General features: G+C 39.9%; 1 protein-coding gene across 5 annotated transcripts in view; it reads right to left on the bottom strand.

Moving 5' to 3' along the window:
- Positions 1-23,310, bottom strand: part of FILIP1 (filamin A interacting protein 1) — a 102,573-nt gene that overhangs the window by 41,306 nt on the left and 37,957 nt on the right. For all 5 annotated transcript variants that reach the window (XM_015622755.2, XM_015622757.3, XM_033512956.1 and 2 more), the window contains 2 exons: positions 18,802-19,080; positions 1,035-1,208 (listed from right to left, as the gene is read on the bottom strand). In XM_015622755.2, coding sequence (XP_015478241.1) covers positions 1,035-1,208; positions 18,802-19,074 — 447 coding nt within the window. In that variant the 5' untranslated portion in view covers positions 19,075-19,080. The remainder of the gene's footprint in view (positions 1-1,034; positions 1,209-18,801; positions 19,081-23,310) is intronic.

Raw genomic sequence — 23,310 nt, 5'->3', positions numbered from 1 at the left:
ATAAGAGAGCAGGAGAACCATGGCAGTTTGCTCTCCAAAAGCTGACCATAGAAGTCAAAGTGAAAAAATCATTGCATTTTATAAAAGAACCAGGTTGGCTTCAGCTTTTCAGAGCAGATCTTTTGCACTTATTTTTGCTGTTTATTTCAACATAAGCCTTGTGAATCTGCACATGATGAAAGCTTTGCTAAGCTCTTTTAATCTTGTTTTATGTATGCTCCCACATACTAAGGGTTGATTTGCTTATTTACTATATTTACAAAAATTCCAGGAGATGCTTCAATGAGGACACACAGTACCAAGATATCCTATGGTAGACACAACTCCTGGTGAACAAATGAAATCTTCTAATTGGATGAACTATGAAGATTTGGACAGGCGCTACAGTATGTTATATTGAATGTTGTTGCATGCTCCTTCCCCTGGACTGTTATAGAACTGTGAACAGGAGCAAAGGCTGTTTAATTTGGCATTCCTGCTGGCCTCAGACATTCTCAGGTCTATCTGACATTCATTTATTGCTTAAATTTTAAAGCAAGGAGTCCTGTGAGTCTTCTTTAGGGGTTGAACTGACTTTGCAGTCCTAGAGTTTAAGTGATGTAAAATTAATACGGATTTATGATCCCATAAATATGGTCAAAGTCAATCTCCAAAGGTCTTCTTTTCTTAACTACCCTCATGACAGTGTTCTAGTATGCCAAGAAAATCAAAGAGTAGTTAGCAGTGCTGTGAGCAGTAGAGGTCGAAGCCTATAATTGAAAGGAATTTAAAAACCAGAAATTTAACACTCAAAGATTTGGGTCTTGCTTAACAGCACCAGCCCTAGGAAGTACACAACCTCTTTATGGTTTGTGTTCAAATCCAGTGACTTCACTTACAAATTCTACATATAAGGGAACAAGATTTTGTTTTCAGTGTATAAACTCTGTGTTTATACACATGGATGTTTTGCAAACATCCAAAATATATGGAGCCTCACTTCTGGTTAGGCTTGCCCTGCACAGACACAATGCTGTCAACCAAGAAGTTGTTACCTCTGAAATTGGTTTCTCGTAGACATCTTCCCCTATAGACTTTTCTTGGGCAAGGATGGCATCCCTGTGTAGCACTCGAAGCACATTCTCTGGAGTTGCAGACCCATAATGAGCTTCTAAAACTTCAGGTTTGGTTTTCTCTGTCTTCAGCATGTGGATCACATCCTCCCTTGCCTGTAATATTGCAAATCACTATCATGAGTCAACTTATTAACAGGGAATATGGGGAAAATAAGGGCATTTCATATGTACAGACTGAATACACAAAAATAAAATAAATTAGAAAAATGACAGGCTGTCAATGCAAATATAAAGATTTTGGGAGATAACAGATTAAACGTGATCTGTTTCTACACAAATATTGTACTTTAAAGGATGAATTATTCTGTTCCTGCAGGACATTACATTTGAATGGTATGAATTTTTCTTCGAGTTGCAACTATAGCCAGGGAACATCATTATTCTTCATATACTGGATTTTAGTTGTTGCCCATGCTGTTTCCTGAAGGGATAAGGAAATGTGTAGAACAAGCAGCATAAGAGAGCTGAACTAATATTTCTCAAACAGCTACTTCCTAGTTCCCTAACTGAATTTGTGACTATATATTCTTTTCAAGTAACTTTAAAAAGAAATTTTTCTATTTTTTTTTTCTTTAAACAAAACCCTAGACATGTTGCAGGCCCCAGCTAACGAGACGTGGAAAGTGAGAGCAAATCCTCCCGGCAGTGGAGGATGGCTGTGCTGCTGGAGCTGGGGCTGGGAGCAGGGGTACACCTGAGGCTGAGCGCAGTCTGGAGCTCCCTGTCCCAGGTGGAAGCCCCCAGTTTCAGGCAGCATGAGCAAACATCTGGGCATGATGGGACGGCTCTTCAAGGCCACCTGGCTATGAATAAGGAGCATTTTAGGGCTATGATGTGGACAAACACTTAAGCCACGGCTCTGTTTCTAATGACACTTGCCAACACCTGTTAAGCCATCTGTAAAAAGGGGGCAGGGCACCTGCTTGTCTTTCAAGGCATGTTTATGAGGCCATAGTCCAGGGAGGGACTGTAAAACCTACAGGTTTTTGGTGGGCAAAGGGGAGCTCCTGGATTTCCTTAGAGAACATCTTTCCCACAAGTGCAAATGGATGAGGGAGCAGAAGAGTATGGGCATTTTTTTCTTGCCTGTCTTTCTGACAACCATGTGAGCTTGGGAAGAAAATTAAGCACTAAGGAAGGGTTCAGACATTTTAGGAAAAAGTCCTTTACAAAGCCTGCTGCTATGTAAGTAATGGCTGTTTTAAGATTTATGATCTGACCAACTCTTCATGCTTTCCCATGCTGTTCATAACAGCATTCAATTCATCCATCCCTGTAGCAAATCTTAAATCTTTACCCAGAACCACAGAGGCATCACAGCTCAGCAAAACCACCTGATTTTAAAATGAGCAAGAAAATAATTTTGGGAAATGGCAAAGACATTTTAATTTTTTTTTTTTTTTAAATTTAAAACAGTGTAATATGAAAATAAATAATGAACTTCAGGCAAAGATCATGCTGTCTAATTAAGAACTAGCCCAATTGCACTCTATAACATTTTGTAACCTTGAGTAAAGTCTTTGCACTTGTCTGCAAGATACAAAAAGCAAATTGGAATGGTATTCACGTTATTTCAAAATGATAGTGGGAAAGGTTCATCACTAATGGATATTGCAACTAAGTGAATCATGTAGGCTAGTCCCAAAGAAAGGCAAAGAGCATGTACACCTCACTACATTACATCCTGAGACTGTGTCACTCTCAGTACAGGAAAAATATTGTTTTTGGCAAGTTCTAGACAGGTTTGTGAATGTATTACTTTTCTCTAGCCCTGTAGAAATAACTGATGTCTTAGTGTCTTCATCACCATGAGGACAATGTTTCTATATTGAAGAAAAACCCTTTAAAAAGTCCAGCATGGGAGTATGGAGGGATTTCTAAATATCCAGATTTCCTGATGCATTGTCTTAAGCCCTTTCAGGAAGAGGCAGTTTTGAGTCCATACCTTCGTCCCGTCACAAAGAACTAATTTGGTGTCCCTCTGTGTGCCTCCCAGCAGGGTCCCTGTGCCACAGGCATGCTCAGGGAGAGCTCCGTGCAAAGGGAGCACCAGCACGGAGGGATGGGGATGAGGGAGCAGCTCCCTTCTACCCTCTGCACCAAGGGACACAGCCAATCATGTTGAAACAACTTTTTGTTTTGATTCTGGGCACACAGAGCTTCAGGCCCCACACAGCCCATTCCTCAGGGAACACCTCAGACCTTAAGCTATTTGGGAGGGGAGGAGGATGAGTTCATTCTCATGTTGTAGCTGTTGGGTCCTGGATGGCATAATTAAACACTGACAAGGCAGACAGAGACAACTTGGGATTGGGGATTTAACACTGTGAATAGGCAGAGCAAAAAGCTGGACTCCAGTCCCTGCAATGGTTATTTGATACAAAAATAGATGGTGGAGGCAGCTGCTCTGCCCAGCAAGTGCCCCGGCCCCTGGTAGGTTGTGCACTGCCTGACTTTCCTTCAGGCCTCATTAGTCTGTCATCACTTACAATTCAATGGGGCAACTTTAGCACAAGGGAGCAGGAATAAGAGTCCCTGAAACAGCTAAAAGTGTCCCTGCTAAGAAAGGCTTCTGGATGCTGCATGTTTGGGTCCCCCAAAAGGCAGAGGGAGTCAAGCCAGAGGGAGCCAAGCCAGGGGAGTGGATGGTGCTGACTGGAGGAGCTGACACCCCAAGAAGAAAAATAGGTGACCAAGCTCAGCTGAGAGCTTTGAAGAAAAAAACCCATGAATTGTCACCTTGAAAACTAAAGCCTTCTGATAATGTTTTCATAGTTTTAGTTACTTTCCCAAGAAAATTCTATAAACATAAATTGTTTGTCACATTCCTTCTAAGAAACGTCTTTTAATGGATGTTTTGCATGAACAGTGTGATTGGGAAAGTGGTAACTTAATTATCCAATCCCTGGTCATTGTCAAGAATCTATAAATACTGGAGTCAGAGAATAAAGGTTGGTTCCTTCCTGTTCTAATGCTGAAAGGTGGACGTGTGAATCATTTTGTGTCCTTTAGTGACAATGAATTACTTCATCTTTTAGGGGAAGCAGTGACACACACACACCTATCTCCAAGGGAACACAGGACAGTCAGCACTGACCATCCCTTGCTGCAGCCCATGGGGAGGGTACCTAGCCTAGAATAAGGCTGGCTGGCACCATCCCCAGAGCCACACTCAGCTGCCCTCTCCTGTACCCCTTCTTGGGTATCCCACACTCTGCTGGCCCTCTGGATTTGGATGGTGTTAATGTGATAAGCTGCCTTTTGCCTTTTCTGGGCTCAGCCATTTCTCCTATCGTTATCTTTTCAAGGGTATTGGTTAATTCACCAAGTACTTTGTTCCAGTTGTGATAACAGTTTGTGAAAAACAAATGACAAACAGACACACGGGTTGCTAGGAAGCATTGAACCAAAAAGGGAACCCAATGCTAATAATAAACTGGAGACAAATTTGCTTTTATTTGGTCAGAAACAAGCTCCATCATAGGGAGATTCTGAAGGGCAGCTAACCTAGGTCAGAGAGACATCCAGACAATGTCCTAACCTTCCATCAGCCTCAGGGTTTGTGAATTCCAGTTAGTCTTTCTGAAGCTCCTCAGGGTAATATAGAGGGAAGGAGCTGAAACAGCATGCCTTTGTATCTCATGATTTCATGTTTCTCCAAATGACCAATTTTCCCCTGAAACAACTAGAAGAGAGGTCAGATAGAGATGTCTTCTTCCAGTGTGCAGTGATCTGAAGGAAACAGACAGAAAACAAGTCTCCAGAAAACAAGTCAGAATAATCCTGCAGAGGAACACTGAGGCTACTTCAAAATTCATACCTGTGAAGAGGCATGAGAGGCTCAGAGAGGGGGGCCCTAGCTAAGAAGAAGGGACTTTGCTGGCAAGCTGTTTCTACTGATGGACATCTACTGCTGGTGCCACCCTCACCCCAAAGCACAATGCTGTTTCTCGTAAATTGTAAGCTAGGAGACAAGCACAAGGAAGATATTTCAAACTGCAAGTAAACTTGCATATGAATCCCAGAGAACAGTTTTCAGCTGTTTTGGTAGAAGGGACATGATGTTTGGCACAGGAAAATCATCTCTCAAGTCCTGTTTTTGTTTTGTTGGTGCTGTGATGAGAAAGAGCATCCAGGCTTGAGAAGACCGCATATTGCAACAGCTTGTAATACAATGAAACTTATTTGCAAAAGTCCAGAAGACTGCAATTAGTCAGAGAAGTTCTTTAAAGTCAAAATATGGAATTTAGAAAATTTACTTTTATTGGTTCATCATTACTTCAATTGTCCTATGGAAAACTCCAAGCTACCCTTTTATCTATACTGTTAAGACTGTGAGTTCTTGAAAATAAAAGGACTTTTCCATTAATAAAGTATTCTAAGCACCTGATTCTCTAAGCAGTAGGAGCAATAAAGAGAGATTAGAGATGACCTAATTTAACTCCTTCAGTTGCTCCTGCTGATAGAGGAACTGCAAAGTAGAACTATATCTAAGCCTTGTTTTATGCTTACTGGAGGTGCCAAAACCTACAGGCTGATGACCTCAGTTCTTGAGTACACCCATACAGGTCCTGAGGGGCTGTGGAACACTGCTGTCCCACAAAGTTTTGCCTGTTCTCCTTTCCCTCCCCTCTATTCCCCACTCATGAGTGCACTTACCAAAGATGTGGGGTCTGCGTTACTACCTGAGAAATCCAAGACAATGCTCCCCTTCTCTCATGAGTGCACACTACTTGCCCAGATGGAAGGCTGACATGAGCCCACTCCTCACAGGGCTACCCTGAAACACTTCTTGGCAGAATAAAGTCGAAGGACTTTCTTTTGCTCACCAACTTGAGCGGAGCGGGAGGCTCTGTTCCAAACCTCACTTTACTATGTGCCTAGTAAAATATTTAAAAGATATAGAAAGGATGTAAAGAGGTTCCTGCATAAAATTGAAACCATTTAGGAAACAATAGCATGACTCTGCTGCTTGTAAAAGGGGTCCGGCAGCCTAGCAACCAGATTCTTGGTCAATGGAAAGACTGTTACACAAGCCGGGCGTTCAGACGTGCTTCTTCCTCGTGCCCTGCCCTGCCAATTTACTACAGCCCTCTCTCCCCATTCCCACAGTCTTTGGCCTCTCCCATGAGCCTGCTGACAAAACTCAGCACCCACTAAACAGGGAATTTTTGCCACAGGCCATTTGTCACCTGGGAAATGGGACTGAACTGATCAAACTCGTTTCATATAAGGCATCTAGTAAATTGGGACAAAAATTCAGTTGTATTCAAGATGGGCTGAATGGAGTCAAAGTAATCACTGTCAGCTAGGAGTGAAACCCAACTCAAGATCATTTGGCAGTACATGTCCTAAACTGTTCTCCTGATTTTTTTTCAAAAGTAGCCTTCCCGCAAATTCAGTTTCTCTCAAAATCAGTTAGTGGTAACTATCACCTTCATAAACTCCAATTTTGGAGGCATCTAACTACTTTACACCTAACTACTTTAGAGAAATCTCAGTATTTCAGTAACATGACAACAGTCTCCTTAATTATATGAAGTTTTGAAAATGCAGGAGCAGGAGTAGTGTTTACAAGAAATGCAATTATGTAATATTTTGGCAATCTGATATTCCCAGCTTTTGAATATTTCTTTTCTGGTTATGAAGACACTTTATTATACCTACACAAGGAAGTGCACTAAGTAGCAGATGTTTAATATTTATGAAGTTGTATTTTTCTTGCCAGTGATTAATGACAAAAAATAACTATGAAAACACAGCCAGGAACCTTTACTTCTACTTCTACTTGTGCTGTTTTTCCTTGCATTGCACACAGTTCAGGTTATTTATAGCACAGCAGCTGCTCTGTTCAGCATCCGAAACTAGATAAGGTCACAGGTTATCCATGTAATGTTGGGATCTTACCAGTGACTGATTTCCTAAATGCCAGTAGGCTTTACAAATATTTCACCTAGAGTTAATAAACATCACACTCAAGGCATCCTGAGGGAGATCAGGAGAATGTTCTCACACTGCTTTCTGAGCAATCCAGGACATGATGTGTTGCCATCAGGGCAGGAATAGCCTTATTTCTGAAAAGTTCCATTAGAGACCTCAGAAAGTGGATATCACTGGCTTGGTTAGTTGACTTTAATGAAAGAAAGCATCTTTAAGCAGGAGTACTCAAACGCCAGTATCTGAAGAACTTTCCTAACACTAATCCACTAGTCCCTGTTTAAGACCAGTAACTTCCCTTCTTTCTTATCTTAGGCGGAAACAAAAATAATTAAAAGGAAAGTGTACTTTCTTCATTTTGTCTCATAATACTATAAATATCTATACAGAATGTAATAAGAACTACTCCTGACTGATGGATTGACACTTTTCCTAAAGGCCTGATTGCTCACTTTAACCCTTCATACTGCTGCAATGACTTATTCTTCAAATACTTCTTTGAAATTTACGTTTCAAAGCAGGGAAGTTGTTTCCTCTCCTGCATATTGCATTGTACAAAACTCCTTTTTGCTAAAAACTCAATAAATATTTTTCTCTCCTATACCAGATACCTGAAGCAGCCTTGTTTGTATCACTCTCTCAGTGATGCCAGCTATGCAAAATGCTGGCTAATTACATAAAATCACAGAATCATAGAAGTCCTGAGTTGGAAGGGACCCACAGGGATCATCAAGTCCAAATCCTGGCCCTGCGTAGGACAGCCCTGAGTTACCCCCTGTGCCTGAGAGCACTGTCCAAACATTTCTTGAACTCTGTCAGGCTGGTGCTGTGACCACTGCCCTGGGGAGCCTGTTCCAGTGCCCAGCCACCTCTGGGAGAGGAACATTTTTCTAATATCCAACCTAAATCCCCCTGACACAACCTTCAGGCCATTCCCTCGGTCTTCTCACATCACCACAGAAAAGAGCTCAGCATCTGCCCCTTCTCTTCCCCTAATGAGGGGCTAAGACTGTAGTGAGATCTCCCCTCAGACTTCTCCAGACAGAACAAACCAAGGGGTCCCCAGCTGCTCTATGGATTCCCCTCTAAGCCCTTCACCATCTTCATAGCTGTCTTTTGGACATGCTCTAATAGCTTTATATCTTTCTTATATTGTGGCATGAAAACTACACACTTGAGCCAAAGTAAGGCTTCACCAGCAACAAGAATGCATAGGTTTTTTTGCAAGGAGGGCTTTATGTATAGCAAAGGTTTTTTCACACCTTTCATCTTAGCTTAATTTCCTAATACTTGAAACTCTGGATTTCAGTTGCATGAATTTCTTTTAGCTTTTCTGTGTTCAAGTCTCAGTACACAATGTACTCTGGAGGTAAAGAGATTACTTCAGTGATGAAAAGTAACCATTGTTGATTGTTGATTTTGTACAAAGGGTAAGTGAAATATATATCCAGAAATACAAGTGATGCCTCATGACCCTGAGGATATTAAAAAGAACTGTCCTGTTTTCTCTATACCATGCAGAATTTTCTGACCTTGTATGAAGCCTTTGGAACTCTACACTGTATTTAATTTTAATGGGCGCTATCTTTCAGTGATAACCCAGAAAGCTTTTCTAAAATCAATACAGGAGAAGAGGCACATGATAGACCAGCTCAGCCACTACATAAATCTTTTGAAGTGGCTCCAGAAGAATTATATCAGAATTTGGCCTCTTATGTTTGAAAAAGTCCCCGCTAAAGATTTCAGAGCTGAGGAGAAGCAGCACTGAGCAATGTATTACTTCTTCCAGCAAGTTTCGAAACAGATCAAATGAGCACTAGAAGACATCTGTCTGTTATTTCCTGCCCACACAGCTTTGTTCTGCTTTATTGCCAGAGTGCTCCATGGATGATGTCACTTTTTTCTGAAGAAAACAGGCCACCAGAGCCTTTCACTGACATAATTAATTATCTGTAGTTTGGGACACAGCCAGCCAAATTCCCATGGCAAGGCCCTGAGAAGTATTAACTCCACACTGCTTGATGTTTTCAGAATTATTATGGTCTGGGATACCCTGTCTTGTCTTTTCACACTGAAAGAGTGCTTTGCTTGATATTATCAAGCCGTGGGGCAGTTGGTGCAGCATATAGAATTACAGTGTCATGATCCAGTCAGCACAGAGACACCAAGGCAAGGGGGTCACTGTCAAGTTATGTGCATGACTCTGCATGTTGGGATATATTCTGCATGCTCCAGCAATGCCTCACAATGGCTAAACCCACTGTTTTGGGTTTGCTATATCCAGTCATAGAGTTTTTGTGTCAGCCAACATTAACTGTATAATATTTTTCACATAGCCTGAAGCCCAGAAGCAAGCAGAAATCACAGATTGATCCAAGTTGCCATGTTCCTTTTGTAACCAGAACTTATTTGTGATCCATTAGAAGCTCTTCAGGAGGAAAAAAAAAGTGACTCCTGAAAGGGCAGTAACAGGAAAAGTATTTATTTTCCTCTTTCTTCTGTTATCATCTGGCCCTATTAGCAAGTCTGGACCAAGACACAAGAGACTCATGGATCATGGACCTCTTTCTTATGCTTTACACATAAAATTAACCCCACCATACTCCAATTTCCATTCCATAAAGGAAATAATATTTCTCACGAATGAGATTTAATTCCCAAGTGTATAGAAGATCTATGAATGCTACAAAAAATATGGCACTCTGACATCAATATGATTGTTCTCCTATTAAATTTTTCCCCATTTGTTATATTCTTTGATTTCCTCCAAGTTCATGTTCTTCTATACTATCATCCAGTTTGTTGAAATCCATTAGAAGCTAAAAAGTATCTTCATTAGATGTGTAACTCATCTAAATTGCTCTTTGCAAGTGCTACCTTGACACTGTAAGGAGCAGAAGCATCTGAAATTAGGTGCTCTGACCTGAATTTCAGGGATGCACTTCAAGCTGCTGCTGAGTACCCTGTCTCCAAGAGGATCAAATCAGCCCAAGCATTTTTTTTTCCACAGTGATCTTGCTGCCTTCTGGCAGGAACAAGCACACAAGAAGCAGGATAGAGCAAGACAAGCTGGAGCCAGCAGGGCTGTAACCACCAGGATGATGAAGTCAGAGGCAGTCCTTCTGCCTCCTCTGTGGAGACAGAAGCATGTGGGACACTAACAGACCTAAGTCTGTGTACATGTGTAATAAACTATATACACAACTTTCTCTTGTCCAAGCATGTTGCTGGCTTCAACAAGATGTTTTTGAGTACTCTGTGCTGCACAATGTGCATCCAAGTTCCTGGTGGCTGATGAATGGGCAAGAACAGTAGGACTGCATTATAGCAAGCACTCACCAGCACAGCCAATTATTTGAGCAGAGGAGTTGTCAGAGGAAATGAGGGAAGTGGCCAAACTCTTAGTGTGAAGCAACTAGGGAGGGTGGGCAATGGAAGGCACACAGTGAGACATCCCAGCCATGCCCACGATGCCCTCAGTTGTCTACAAAATCCCCCTGATTCCCCCACCAATGTCTGTCCTTCCCTTTGCCCTCCCCAGTCCCCACTTGGGAACATCCTTTCCCCTCTTGGGAACATCCTTTCCCCTCTCTATCCTCCCACTGAATTTCCAGGAATGCCTCTGAAGCCCTTCAAAATGCTATTTTACCTGAACTGCTGAGAGTGCCCCAGCCAATACTGGAGAATTGGGGTTTCATTATGAAGCCACATTAATACTGCTGTTTCTGACTTGTTTAAACTTGAAGGTGACAAATGTCTGGAAGTCACCACACAACTGTATTTGAGTTAATTCAGTTCCACTCATTTTTCTGGCATGGAAGAGCTGATGCTAATTTTTTGCAAAGAAAACAAATAATTTCCAGGATAAGAAAGACATCACTTGCAAAATCCAAACCCTTCCGTCTCAGGAAAGGACTTCCCTTCATACTGCCTCTCTCAGCAGTGCATCATTTTGGGTGCCACATCTGCACAGCCCTCTGAAATAAGTCAGAGTTCACTTTATTTTGGACATCACGCAAACACTTAAGGCAGCAATTTTGTAAGATGTGGCAAGACACGGGATGTTCAGTAGGACCTGCAGTTTTCTATGTGAAAATGTTACATCTCTCTCACTTTAGTCAACCAATAGGTGGAGCCTTTAACCCTAGAAACGATGTTTTCTCAGCCATGTTATCACAGTTATTATGTAAAGACTTATATTTGCATTTATTAAAACTTGTTTTGGATGAAAAATAATCTGTTTTGCTCTCAAGAGCTTATCTGATCCTCAGCTAGAGGACAACAGACAAAAATTTAATAAATACACAACTGGGGCAGCAAAGTTAATAAAAACAGGTTCATCTACCGCTGCACTGTTAAATTAATAACTGGTGACTCAGAGTACTAGACAGTATTATGACACATAAGACATATGCTCGTTGCAAGCTCTCCAAAGAATCACAGATATTTTAAGGTCAGGGAGCTCATGCATTTAACATTGATTGCAAAAAGATTGGCCATGTGCTCTCCCACAGAGTGAACCTTCTCTCAAGAAAAATGAGAAAAGATACAAACTTCCTCATTACTGTTGCACTGAATACACAATTTCTAGTAAGTAAATGTAAAGAAAGAGAAAAATAGTCAAATTATACTATTATTTAAAATTCATTTTTAAAAGTTTTCAGGAGAGGATCAGTTTGGAACACCAAAACTTAAAAAGCTGGTTGTGGGCAATTATTTTCTGTTTTGAATAGAAAACCAAGAAATTTTGGAAAAAAACTCCAAGCTGTTCATACTCTTCCTTCCACTCTAGATAAGATGTTCAATGGATCAGAGACACTTGCCAATTGTTCCTCTCTCTTCTGATCCTTCAAGCCTAACACAACAGATATAGCTCTGTTAAGTACAGCTCAGGCACTAATAGAAAAGGATGTTAAAACGTCTTTGTGAAAGAGGTCTTCTCCCTACCCAGTGACAGTGACATTTTATTGAGGATCATTACTTTGAAAAGCATACAATTCTAAAGCAACTTTAGTACTAAAGAGATGGATGACTAGCATCCCTATGCTTGATAGTACCTCTGCCCTTTATTTCAGAGGGGGCAGGAAATTGCCCAAATAGCACAATTTAACTATGTTTCAGTATACTGTCTTACCTTTTTTTTTTCTCTCTCTCTCACAAAACAGCCGGGTTCTATTTTAAAATTTATGATTTTGGGACTTGCTAGACAAGTTCTTCTTACCTCCTATGGTATATGCTGCACTTTGCACAGCACCAAATGTAAGCTGCAGAAAATAAAGCATACTATTCTGGACAAAATTAATCTCTGCTAATAAATTATTTAATAAAAATAGAAGAGAGCATATGTGGTCTGAAAACTTTTTAATTTTTTTCCGCTGTAAAAGCATTCTTCACCAGAAAAACACAAACAAACCAGGGGTCAGTAAGAGAGGAGAGAATTTTTTAAGTCATTGTACTGATATGCCAGCCATTTTTAGGATTTGTTTTTAGACTCTTATTTTGCTACACTGTGGATACCATCTTTCATTTTCTTGCTTTTTTTGTGCCCACTTTCCATGTCTCTAGCTTGGCTCCATGTATCTCTGTTGTATTCCCCTTTTGCTTACACTCTTTTTCTTCTATTGGCCAGCCTCTTTCCCCTCATTCCATTCTCCTTAAGTCACCTCTCCCTCCTCACATTAACCCTATCTTCTCTTTTTCCCTTAGCTCTGTACTTGCCAAGGTTTTTCCCCTGGGGAATTTGTATTTCATCTGTATGATATGCTCATAAATCCTAAACTATTTCAATGCAATCAACAAGACTTCACAGATACCCCACATGCACTTTTCTCTGGCTTTACCTATTCTGTCTGCCTTGGCTCATCTGCAGCTTGTTAATCTGTGCTATTTTGCTAAGGACTATTTGAAAACTCCTCTTCACTGCTTTCTTTGGTGCCAAGACAACTTTCCCCAGCTTTCTCTTTTGATTTCAGTACCTGCACAAGAAACACATCTGGTTTCCACCCATCTATCGAACCCATATTCCTCGCTTGAGCTTTCAAGCAGATCCATATTTATTAATATTAATGCAAGAGTATAAAGAAAAGGCACTGAAGAAAAAAATATAGAAGTTTGTACAGTATTTTTTACTAAACAGCAACTAGGTTGTTGTTTAGTCTCTAGCCTCTCCCAGTGTTGTTACAATATCTTGGAAAAGTCAATACAAAAGGAGTTTGAGGCATTACATGCAAGTTTACGCATTGCAGCAAGAGGAAAAAGAGACAGAAAAACATCACAACAGCAGCTACAGAATCAAATTATCTTGCTTATGCTAGTCAGGATGACAAGTGATGGGAGGGCCAAGTAATTCCGTGCCTTAAGAGAAAGAGAAATATGAAACCAAATGCACAAGGCACTAGGGAGCCCTCTCCCACAGCAAGCACCATGTGCAGCTCCTGCTACAGACACCAAGAAAGGGGGACCCAGGGTGTAAGGGGGACCACTGCTGCTGGTCAAGGGGTGATGAAGACATGGAGAGCCTATTTTGCCAGAGGAAACTGAAAGGAGGTGCTACAGCTAGCACAGCAAAAACAAAGGCTCAGAGGATGCAAGACTGTTGTCTACAAACACATCAGACATTAAAGACAGGAGGGAGAGTGGTGGGCTTAGAGCAGGATCACCTTATAGAAGGTTTCACTAGACATAATTAAAATTGCATTAGAAATTAAAAGGGAGAAATCAGCTAAACATTAAAGCTTTTCAGTTCTGGGACTATTTTTTCAACAGGTATAGTCAAAGTAAACAACCCACCTAATCTTAAAACACAGCTTACTAAGTTACCAACAAGGGTTACGTGGAGCATTTGCCTAAAAAATCAGATGCTGGGATTTGATATACAGTAGATCTTCTACAATTTTATCTGCAGAATTCTCAGGTCAGTTAATGCATCTGCAGTATAAGGATGAGGAAAGCCTGAGTTGGGAAATGACAAAAAGGTAGAGTAAGAAAAAAGGTTACAACTAGAGAAATAAAGAATGGAAGAAAAGTGAGTAGGGAAATTTAGATCTTAAGAAAAAGAACAGAACAGAGTAATTATAGAATAAAATTTATTATATAATACGTAGTCCTACAAAAGGGAAAGAAAGTAGAAAGGAGAAAGATGGAAACAGTAAAGAATTTTCCTTTCCTTTACATTTACAAAGCATAGTTTTCTGCTAGAAAGACAGACAGAAAAATACTGAAATACCTTTTAAAATGCTAAAATGCAATGGGTAGTTGATCACCTATACCCATGTGAGTTGACTTTGTTAAGAGAGAGGGTTCTCCTCGTGGCAGGATGTGCAGCCACTGATATCTAAGTGTTTCATGAGGACCTTACTGGAGAGAACAAAACACAGAGTCCTCTGCTAACCTTTCCATGATATGCCTGAGAGGAAAATCTTGCAGCCCTCCTGAAGGTGAGCTCCTCTTATCTCTGTTGGATGAGAGGACTCCTTCCCCCACAACTGTCTTGTTTCAGCAACCAGCCTCCCATACCTGCCCTTCAGCAAGCTCTTGCTCTGGCACCTCATGTAAGCACTCAAATGAACCATTAAATGCAGTCTTGGATGAATACTTAAAAGGAAGGGACTTCTTTGACAGCAGAGTGATTTGGTCTCTCCCTTTGAACAAGGGATGCTATATAAATAGGTTTACCTCTCTCTGAATATCTGCTACATAGTGTTTCACTTCAAATATCAAACCAAACCCAGTGTTACATTAGACCATTTGGAAGTCTGAGGACTTGTCAGAAATTGTGTCTCATAATTAATTTATTTATCACTTGTATATTACACATACTGTTCCTCAAGACATCACATTTCACGTATTGCCCATCTGCACCCTCAGGCCTGCAGCAGAGGAAATGTGCAGCTGACAACTTAGCATGCATTTCCTTTACACCCCATGGCTGCATGGCTTTGAGGAGCTCTGCTCCTCAGCAGTGCCAGGCTCTCAGGAAACATTTCCCTCAGCCCTAAAGCATGCAAGGGACCTCGACAGGAATGGGGGCCTGAGCTGCAGGGGGTGAATGCCATGTTGGCACTGGAGAAACAGTAAAACATGGGCTATAAGAAAGGCCTTGGGTGGAAAAATTGCTCCTTTTTAAATTGGCATGAAATATAGGAAACTGTCTCCCAGGCTTAACTTGTCCTCCAGCAATAGGCACAGAATCTGGATAATGAACTTTTTTTTTAAAAAAAAAACCTAATGATTTGTAGAGGGATGCTGTCTTTATAAATATACTTTTATTATTGTGGGTTTTTTTTCCCAAACATGCAATAAAAGAGTGAGTCGTAAACATGTAGGAATACTGCTCCTCATTTCCTTTTGGGCCCCCAATCAGGAAATGTTGAAAATCAGTGTTGGTATTGCTGAAGATTAATGGCTGCTGCTCAGAAACCCTACAGAAAGGGAATATATTCCTGCCAGGACAAATACATAAGCCATTGGACAAAAATCTGTGACACAGATAGTATTATATCATCATTGTAAAAATCCACACTGCCTGTCTTGCTCTGTAATTAATAATATTCACATGTGGTTTTGACTGAAATAACTGTAACAACCAGGCAAATTAATGCCATGCCTTCATGCTCTAATTTATTCTACTGGTGTTTGAAGTTTTCTTTTCCAATCAGCTTTACAGTATTTAAAAATGAGATTTTTTTTTTCCCCAGGTATAGGAAGCAATCCTTCATGGATTTTTTTGCCACTATATGTTCAATATGAGTTTAAAGACCATATAATCATTACTTTTTTTATGTGAGCAGTTAGATTTCACAAGAGAAAATACACTCAACTGAGCTATAGGGCCATTAAAATAAATCCCTGTCATCAGTTCATTTGCTTCCCACTCTCCTTCAGAGAGGCTGTACTTAAGAGCTCTCCTCCATGTATATTGGGACTCATTTTCATCACTGCAGCTTCTGTAAACTTTTTCTTCCCTTTTGTTTTCTTACAAAATAAGGCATAGGCTACGGTGACCTCAGATGTTTATGAAAAGCTTTCCTTCTCTTTATTCAGTAAATGCACGGGGTCCAGCCAGGAAACATGAAGACAGGCAAAGCTGAGTCCAGCTTGGTTCTAGAAGCTAAAGCATAAGCAAGCTATCTGAGGGTACTATAATTTTAAAAACTAATCAAGGTAAAAATGAGGACATAAACATCATTGCTAGGACATCTCTCAGACTGGCTTCAGAATGAAGAGCTGGGGCATCAAGTAATGAAGTGCTCAATATTGATACCAAGATTAATATGGTGTGGGTCATCTGATGTTATCAGATGATGTGAGTAGTGATCTAAGCACATGATTCATATGAATACATTACCAGTCTACCTTGCTAACACCATAGTTATCACAATCAGATTACCCTCCATGGCTTAGCTCACTGTTTGAGGGTTCCAAGGCAGTGTCACCCTGGTGGTATGGGCATATACCTGGTGGTATGGGCATAAGGTGCCCCTTGCTCATGGCTGAGTAAACAATCATGGTATTTTATCCCATTTTTTTATTCACAAAATAACGCATCTCCCTACAGGTACAGCCTGATATTATTCTCAAAACAAAATCTTCTTATATATGCCTAAATAACGTTTGCTTTGCCAGTATTGAAAGGGCTTTAAAGTAAGCCCGCAGTGTGACTTGTCAGTCCAACAAAATACCAGCCAGCCACCAGAGATGTCTGAACAGATCTGAAAATAAAAAGCCATGAAATGACTCAGTGCATTAGGTCACTGTGACAGCCAGGAGGTAATACCAGAGTATTTACTTTGGCTGGAGTCTTCCTTGGCTCATCTTCATTTGTAGTGTTAAAGCCAGGCTCTCATCTCAAGCCAAAGTGCTGTAGCTTGCCCACTTCAGAAATGGGTCAACACAGGTACCAGGAAAATAACTAAAATGGGGGGTTTGACATGAAATTAAAAGCTTCTGTGGATTAAAAATAATGACTCTCTCCCCTGCCTGGCTGCAAGAAGCAGAAGAACAGATGCTCACTACAGCTATCAGTGTGGTTGTCCCCATACTCTCCTGTCATGCTAGGAAGCTTCAGAAGTGTAACATCTCTTTGGGGTCTGTATGTCTAAAAGTATTGTACCCCATAGGGATAATGACAATATGGGCAGTTCTTCAAAGGTTGTGTAACTACTCCACAAAGTAAAAGACTATGGTGAAGAACAGGAGAATTGCTGAAGTGATTAAGACCACATTTATCGCCACGCAGGAAACATTAGTGACTTACTTCACCTCCCCTTTCCAGACCACAAAGGTGATTTCAGGGTAAATCTTTCTGAACAACATGAGCATGATACATTTCTTCTGAGGTTTGGCTCTGTTCACTGCAGAAGCTGCACTCTAGCACCATCTCCAAGGAAATTATATATACAAGTTTTTGAATAAAGTGAAATGAAGCACAATAAAAATGGTTACTTCTCTGTAATGTTAATTTCTTTCTACCTCTGCAAAATTGCATCCAACAGATTTTCTTCCTTTTTTTTCCCCCTGCAGTTTTTCATTGTAAAATGACCATTTTATGTCTTTGACAATTTTTTTTTTTTTGAATGCATACTTCTTGTAACTTGGGAGTAGTTTCTGACAAGCCAGAGGTGAATTATGTGCAGAAAAAGTGATACTTAATGATGCTTACTGAGATGGAATCTCAGAGTAATGGTGACTCATGTACCAAAGAAATTAACAGAACAATTGCTTCTTGTAATCAGATAAGATGGCAACAAGTTCAACATTAAAGTAATAAAGTTATGAATGTGGGTTTCAGGGGAAAAGTAAAGCCCTCTATGAAAAGCTAAATAGTAATGGTTAATTGGAATAAAGAGGTTAAGAAAAAATGTTTTCACACAGGGTGGGTGCCTTTTTTCTGCTTGTCCATAGATTCAGTGAAAAAGGTCACTAAAGTACAACCAAAAGAACATATAAATTTGACAAGCCATCCTACCACAAAAGGGGATAAGTTTTGAAAAGCCACAAGTCTTCATACTGACTTTTTGAAATACCATATTTCAACTTCTTATTTTGAAATTCTTTGAAGTCTCAGAGGGTTGAGTGATTTATTAGCATTAAAAAGAATCTCAAAGCTGGATGGACATTTGGGGACAAGTGCAAAATCAGGTTGACTGCCATCAAGGACTTACTACTGGGCTGAATTAACATGCAAACCAGGATAACTGAGAAAGCTTTCAAGCAAGCAAGCACTGCTCCAAGAAATAAAATTAATGGATCTTTGAAAGAGAAGGAATGTGCAAAGCACCAGATTTTCCAGAAATCAGACATGACAGGCAGAGCTTTGGCTGAGCTCTCAGTAACAACTAAATATGTGGAAGCTCCAGGGGACATCCTAAGTCCATTTTCAATATTCCTGACTTGTATATTTGCTTCTTGAATATTTTCAATAATGATTGTAATTACATTCCCTATATTTACTTGTCTTCCCCTTCTTCCCACCCACCACTTATTGCCCTGTGGTTGTTTTCAGCCTCATCTGCAGATCCACATTTGTTTGTCAGGTGTATCTTTGGCAGGTGTTTATGATTTATTTTGTTTTGGTAGCTACAGTGGTAAATAAAGCATCACTTGAAACTATGACTGTTAAACACTGCTCTCTCCTTGTGGTCCTTTGCCTTAAATATGCGTGCTCCTTTTAGTTGAGCCCTGTGCTCTTTGGACAACCTAAAAATAGATAGGTACATAGAAAATATGGTTTAGAAGATGCTTAATTTACCTGCAATTCTCCTTCCATTATACTGAGTAGTTTGATCAAGTCTTCTTTAGAAAGCTCTATGGACTTCTTGTTCTTTCGCTCACTAGGACCAGGTGATTTTGAGTGCCGTTTGACAGTTGCTGAAACCATGACTTCATCTTCCTTCCGATGAGGTTTGTTCTTTTTCTTGGCATCCTCCTGAAGTTTTTCATTCTCTGCATGGCTGATGACAGGCTTGGAACTGGAGAAGTGCCCGTTAGACGAGCTTTCTCCACCTTGGTTTCGGGATCTCATCCCTGCCTAGAAAGAAACAAACATAAAGGTGCATTTATAAACAAAATTACTTACAAAAAAAGAAAGCCACAGTGGAAATACTGCCTTTGGTAAGAACAACAGTCTTCTAAAAACTGAAGAATACTGTCATGCTCAACAGACTGTGGTAGAAAGCTCAACCATTTCAAAAACTCTGTGTGTGGCAGAAAAGTCCTGCCTGAGGTAAGGTTAGCCATCTTTTTCAGCAAGTCAAATGCTGATATGAGTTTAAATGTATGGAACTTAAAAGTGATGTGGGATAACATGTTCCAGTGTTTCCTTTTCTTCAGTTGACATTTTGATAATTTGCAATTCAACACTACAAAACAAAGCAGGTTGTCAAATAAATCTTAGTTTTACATGTGTCTTACTTGAGAAACAGAAATTAAATTAAATTTTTGAAAAGCATATTGCTGGAGTATAAGTTCTCTACAAGAGTGAAGTGCCAATGCATGACAAACGTCAGTCTGCTGTTTCTCTGAAATAAGCAATGATTTTATTGCGGGTAACCAAGAAAAATGGGGAATGCAAAGTAAATCAAGTGACAAATACTGCACAGAATTATTAGACAATAAGTTCAATGAAGGAAAGTTGAAAAGAAGTTTGAAAAATGAGCACAAAGGATAATGAAATCACTAATGGGTAAATGGGCAAGATCAACATATTCTTTCCAGAAGAGTCAGGGTTTCTCCAAAATGTCAGGTCATGATTTTTCAATGCTCACATTTCTGTCTTCTTAAGCACCTACTCTGAGTTTTAGACTATGACAGCAAACGTTCCTCAGCTCTGTCACTTGACCTACTGTACTGCTAAATTTTGATAGCAATAAATCTAATGAAAAATACTTGACTGCTTCCAAATATTTCCTGTCATTTAGATTAATCTCTGCTGTTAGTCTGCAGTTTGTTCATTAGTCAAACAGATGCTTTTCAACATCAGTAACATCACACACTCTTCTGATAAGGAGTTCAGAGCAGCAGTTCACTAGTGATGGAGCAAAACCTAAAATACATTGACTAATCAGCTCTGCTAAATTACACTGGGTCTGCAATGACTTGCCTACATATTTTACTCAGGCCAGCACTATAAATCCCTTGCCACAATTAGCCTTGCACTTTTGTAGTTTCACACTTAGCATGAACATTGTCTTTTTATTATGATTGGTTACTCATGTCTTCACTAATTCAGTGGAATTCATCCAGCAGCATAGAAAGGGAGAGAATTAGACCTTGTATTTTGGAGTGAGGGAGTTTCACAAAGAGATTCCTTGCATTGTAAGTCTGCTCTTATCCAAACAATATGTGATACAGGTATACAATGGCCTTTAGCTTTTTGAATGCTTTTACAGGGTGTTTTTCATCAAACAGTTTGGATTAAATACATGAATTACACTTTCTAAAAACAGATCTCCATTATAAGCATGAACAATACCTGAGAACCTCAGGAAATCTTTTAGGTTTCAGATTTATAATGGAAAAATAAACACAGTACTATGTTTCCTCTCAGATAGGGCTTTTCAATTTGTTTAACTTTAATGGATTTGAAACTTTCCAACCACGCTTCCTCTCAGGAGAGAGCACTTGGGATTCAATCTGTCTCTGTTTTCTAAGTGTTTCCTTCTGAGTCCCTGTGGGTCACAGCCTCCAGCCACTTTCATCTCTAAACCAAACCTATTTTTTATGGCTTACACTGAATAGCTTCATGGCTCCAGGACATCCTACATGTTTTAAGAGCAAATATTTGAAGACTGTCTTGTATATGTTTTTCAGTGGAAAACAGATTCTTGAATTACAGTATATTCTGCTTAGTAATGTGCCATGTTAGGGATTTCTCTCTAGTAAGATGACTCAACTTATAGACCTGAAGGTGCACAATCAATGCTAAATTTAACTTACAACTAGTTGAGACACATCATCAACCTGAGACATTGCATAATCAACCAGACACACTTAGCTGAGAATGTTAGACTTCATGAAAGGTGGTGTGCCTCCCAGTCACATAGTAACTCAAGACAGCCACTTTGATTGATCTGTCCTTGTGGGAGTTGACATAACAATTCATGAAGCCATGTAAAGACAGAGAAGTTGACTATAGGCTTATCAATCTGTTAGCAGAGAAATTAGGAATGCAGATCTCAAGTGTGCTTACGCTCAGTGTAAATCAATAGAGGCCCACAAAGGACAAATGCAAAGCTATGTTTTTTCAAAATTCATTAAAACAGCAACCGAGAGGTTTAACCAATTGACCCAGTGTTTCAAGTCATCTGGCTAATTAGCATATGATTATTGTTAAAGGAGATCGAACTTGGTCTCTTTCAAAATTTCTTTTAAACTTGTAGATGTATTTTGCAGCAAGCCTTACCTGACAGTGAGTGTGGCAGGCAGTCTGCCCCACTCAGGAACACTACCCCTAACAGCCTTTCTTTGTGTGAAAGCCTGCCATAGTCAGAGTAACGCTGACACTTCCTCTGTCTTCCCTTGTGATGTTGATACTTTTTCAACAAGTTACCCAAATGTAAAGGTGTCATGTGCTGAAGCCAGGGATGCAGGTGACAGAAGCTTAAATGGTGACAGAGAGGGCCAAGGTTTTGATATTCACACAGTCATTTCCAAGGAGTTTAAGGGCCAAAATCAACGGCATGATCCAGCTGTTGTGCAGTGCTCTAGGAATATAAAGCAGCTGTAAGGATGACTGAGTTTTAATTAGAGCAGCGTGAAGTAGCCAGAACATACCAGTGATGTTGGCTGAAACACTGTGTGCTGGAAAGGAGTGTTCGCTATTATCATTTTGCATATCCGTCTGCATTTCTGATGCCATTGTGATAAAGAAAAGTTTCTGAGTATTTGCATGACATTATTTCAGTATGCAAATATTCAAATCCCAAAATTTGCTTATCTGTTGTTTCACCAGGGTTCCAAAACTGATTCTGGGGACGCTGCCAGTCTAACACTGGTAACAAATGACCTCCTGCTGTCAGTCCTGATCACATCTCCATATCTTACAGCATTCCTGATCTGCTGAAGGGATTGTGTTCCCTGAAGAAATAGCTCATATGATTCATAACAACTTTAGTATTTAACTCTTCTTTTTTTTCCCTACTCCTTATCATATTGCATATTAAACTGGAAACCTTTCCTAACAGTTTCCAGTCAAAAAAGAAGAATTTGTGTGATCAGTCACCTTGATTTTGACATTTATTGGCTACTCATTTCAATACGTGCTCTCAGAATTGGTACTTGGCATGAGAACTCTTCAGCTCCTCCTCTGGTTCAGTCATTTGTTAAGCTTAATGCACAAAGGATAAATGCTATGATTATTTACTTGAGCCTGTATTGTTGTTCTGGGCATGGATCCTTCAGTATTCAAAAGTAAGAATCCACACAAGATTTTATGAAATAACCTTTATGTTAGTTTTACTGACATCAGGAGGAAATCTGTGAGGAATTTGCTGAGTAGGATGTCAGGAGAGGACAGGCTGCAGGCTATTCCAAGTCTTTCCCCCGCTAATGGCAATTTGTTCTCCCTAAAGCTCTTGAAATGGCAGGTTAGATTAGGCTCTGTTACTAGTGCTGTTAGAATCAGATAACGCAAAAGGGTTCTTTGAACTTCATGTGTAGCCCCTCTTGCTAATTGGACATGATGATTTTGGCTCCATAGTACTTTCTCTTAAAATAATAGTAATAATGTTGTAATACACAAACACACACAAAAATTGATTTAAAGCCATGATATGGTTGTTGCCATTGGCAATAAATTTGTAGTCTGGATCTCAGTTGCAGATCTAACTGATTAGAATCTGACATGAAAGTGGTGGGTTTCTGACAGGCTAACAAAGTATTATTGTAGGGACAGTGCAATTGGGTTAGTGAACCAAAACTGGAATTTGTTTCTCTGCTGTGGCTTTGGGGACTGTATCTTTCATGGGCTCTGCTGTGCAGGAATTTGGAGTGGAGCAAAGTGATGTGCAGAATTGCCTAGTACAGAGTTGTTTGTGGAGAACTCAAGCACTGAGCAAGACAAATTTCTGCCCAATGATTATGGATCATTATATAGCACTAGGAGTGAAAAATAATTTAAATATACTCCAACTGGAGACAAAATCATATAAAACCTCCATCAGATCTGAAACACCCCACAAATGATGATGAGAACTATAAAATGTTTTAAATAGTGTCAGTCTGTATCTGAAAGTAGTAGGCACCAATTAAAAGAAGGAGG

This window comes from Parus major, chromosome 3, assembly GCF_001522545.3.
Source record: "Parus major isolate Abel chromosome 3, Parus_major1.1, whole genome shotgun sequence".
In the NCBI taxonomy this organism is placed as follows: Eukaryota; Metazoa; Chordata; class Aves; order Passeriformes; family Paridae; genus Parus; species Parus major.
This window is presented reverse-complemented; position numbering and strand designations above follow the sequence as displayed.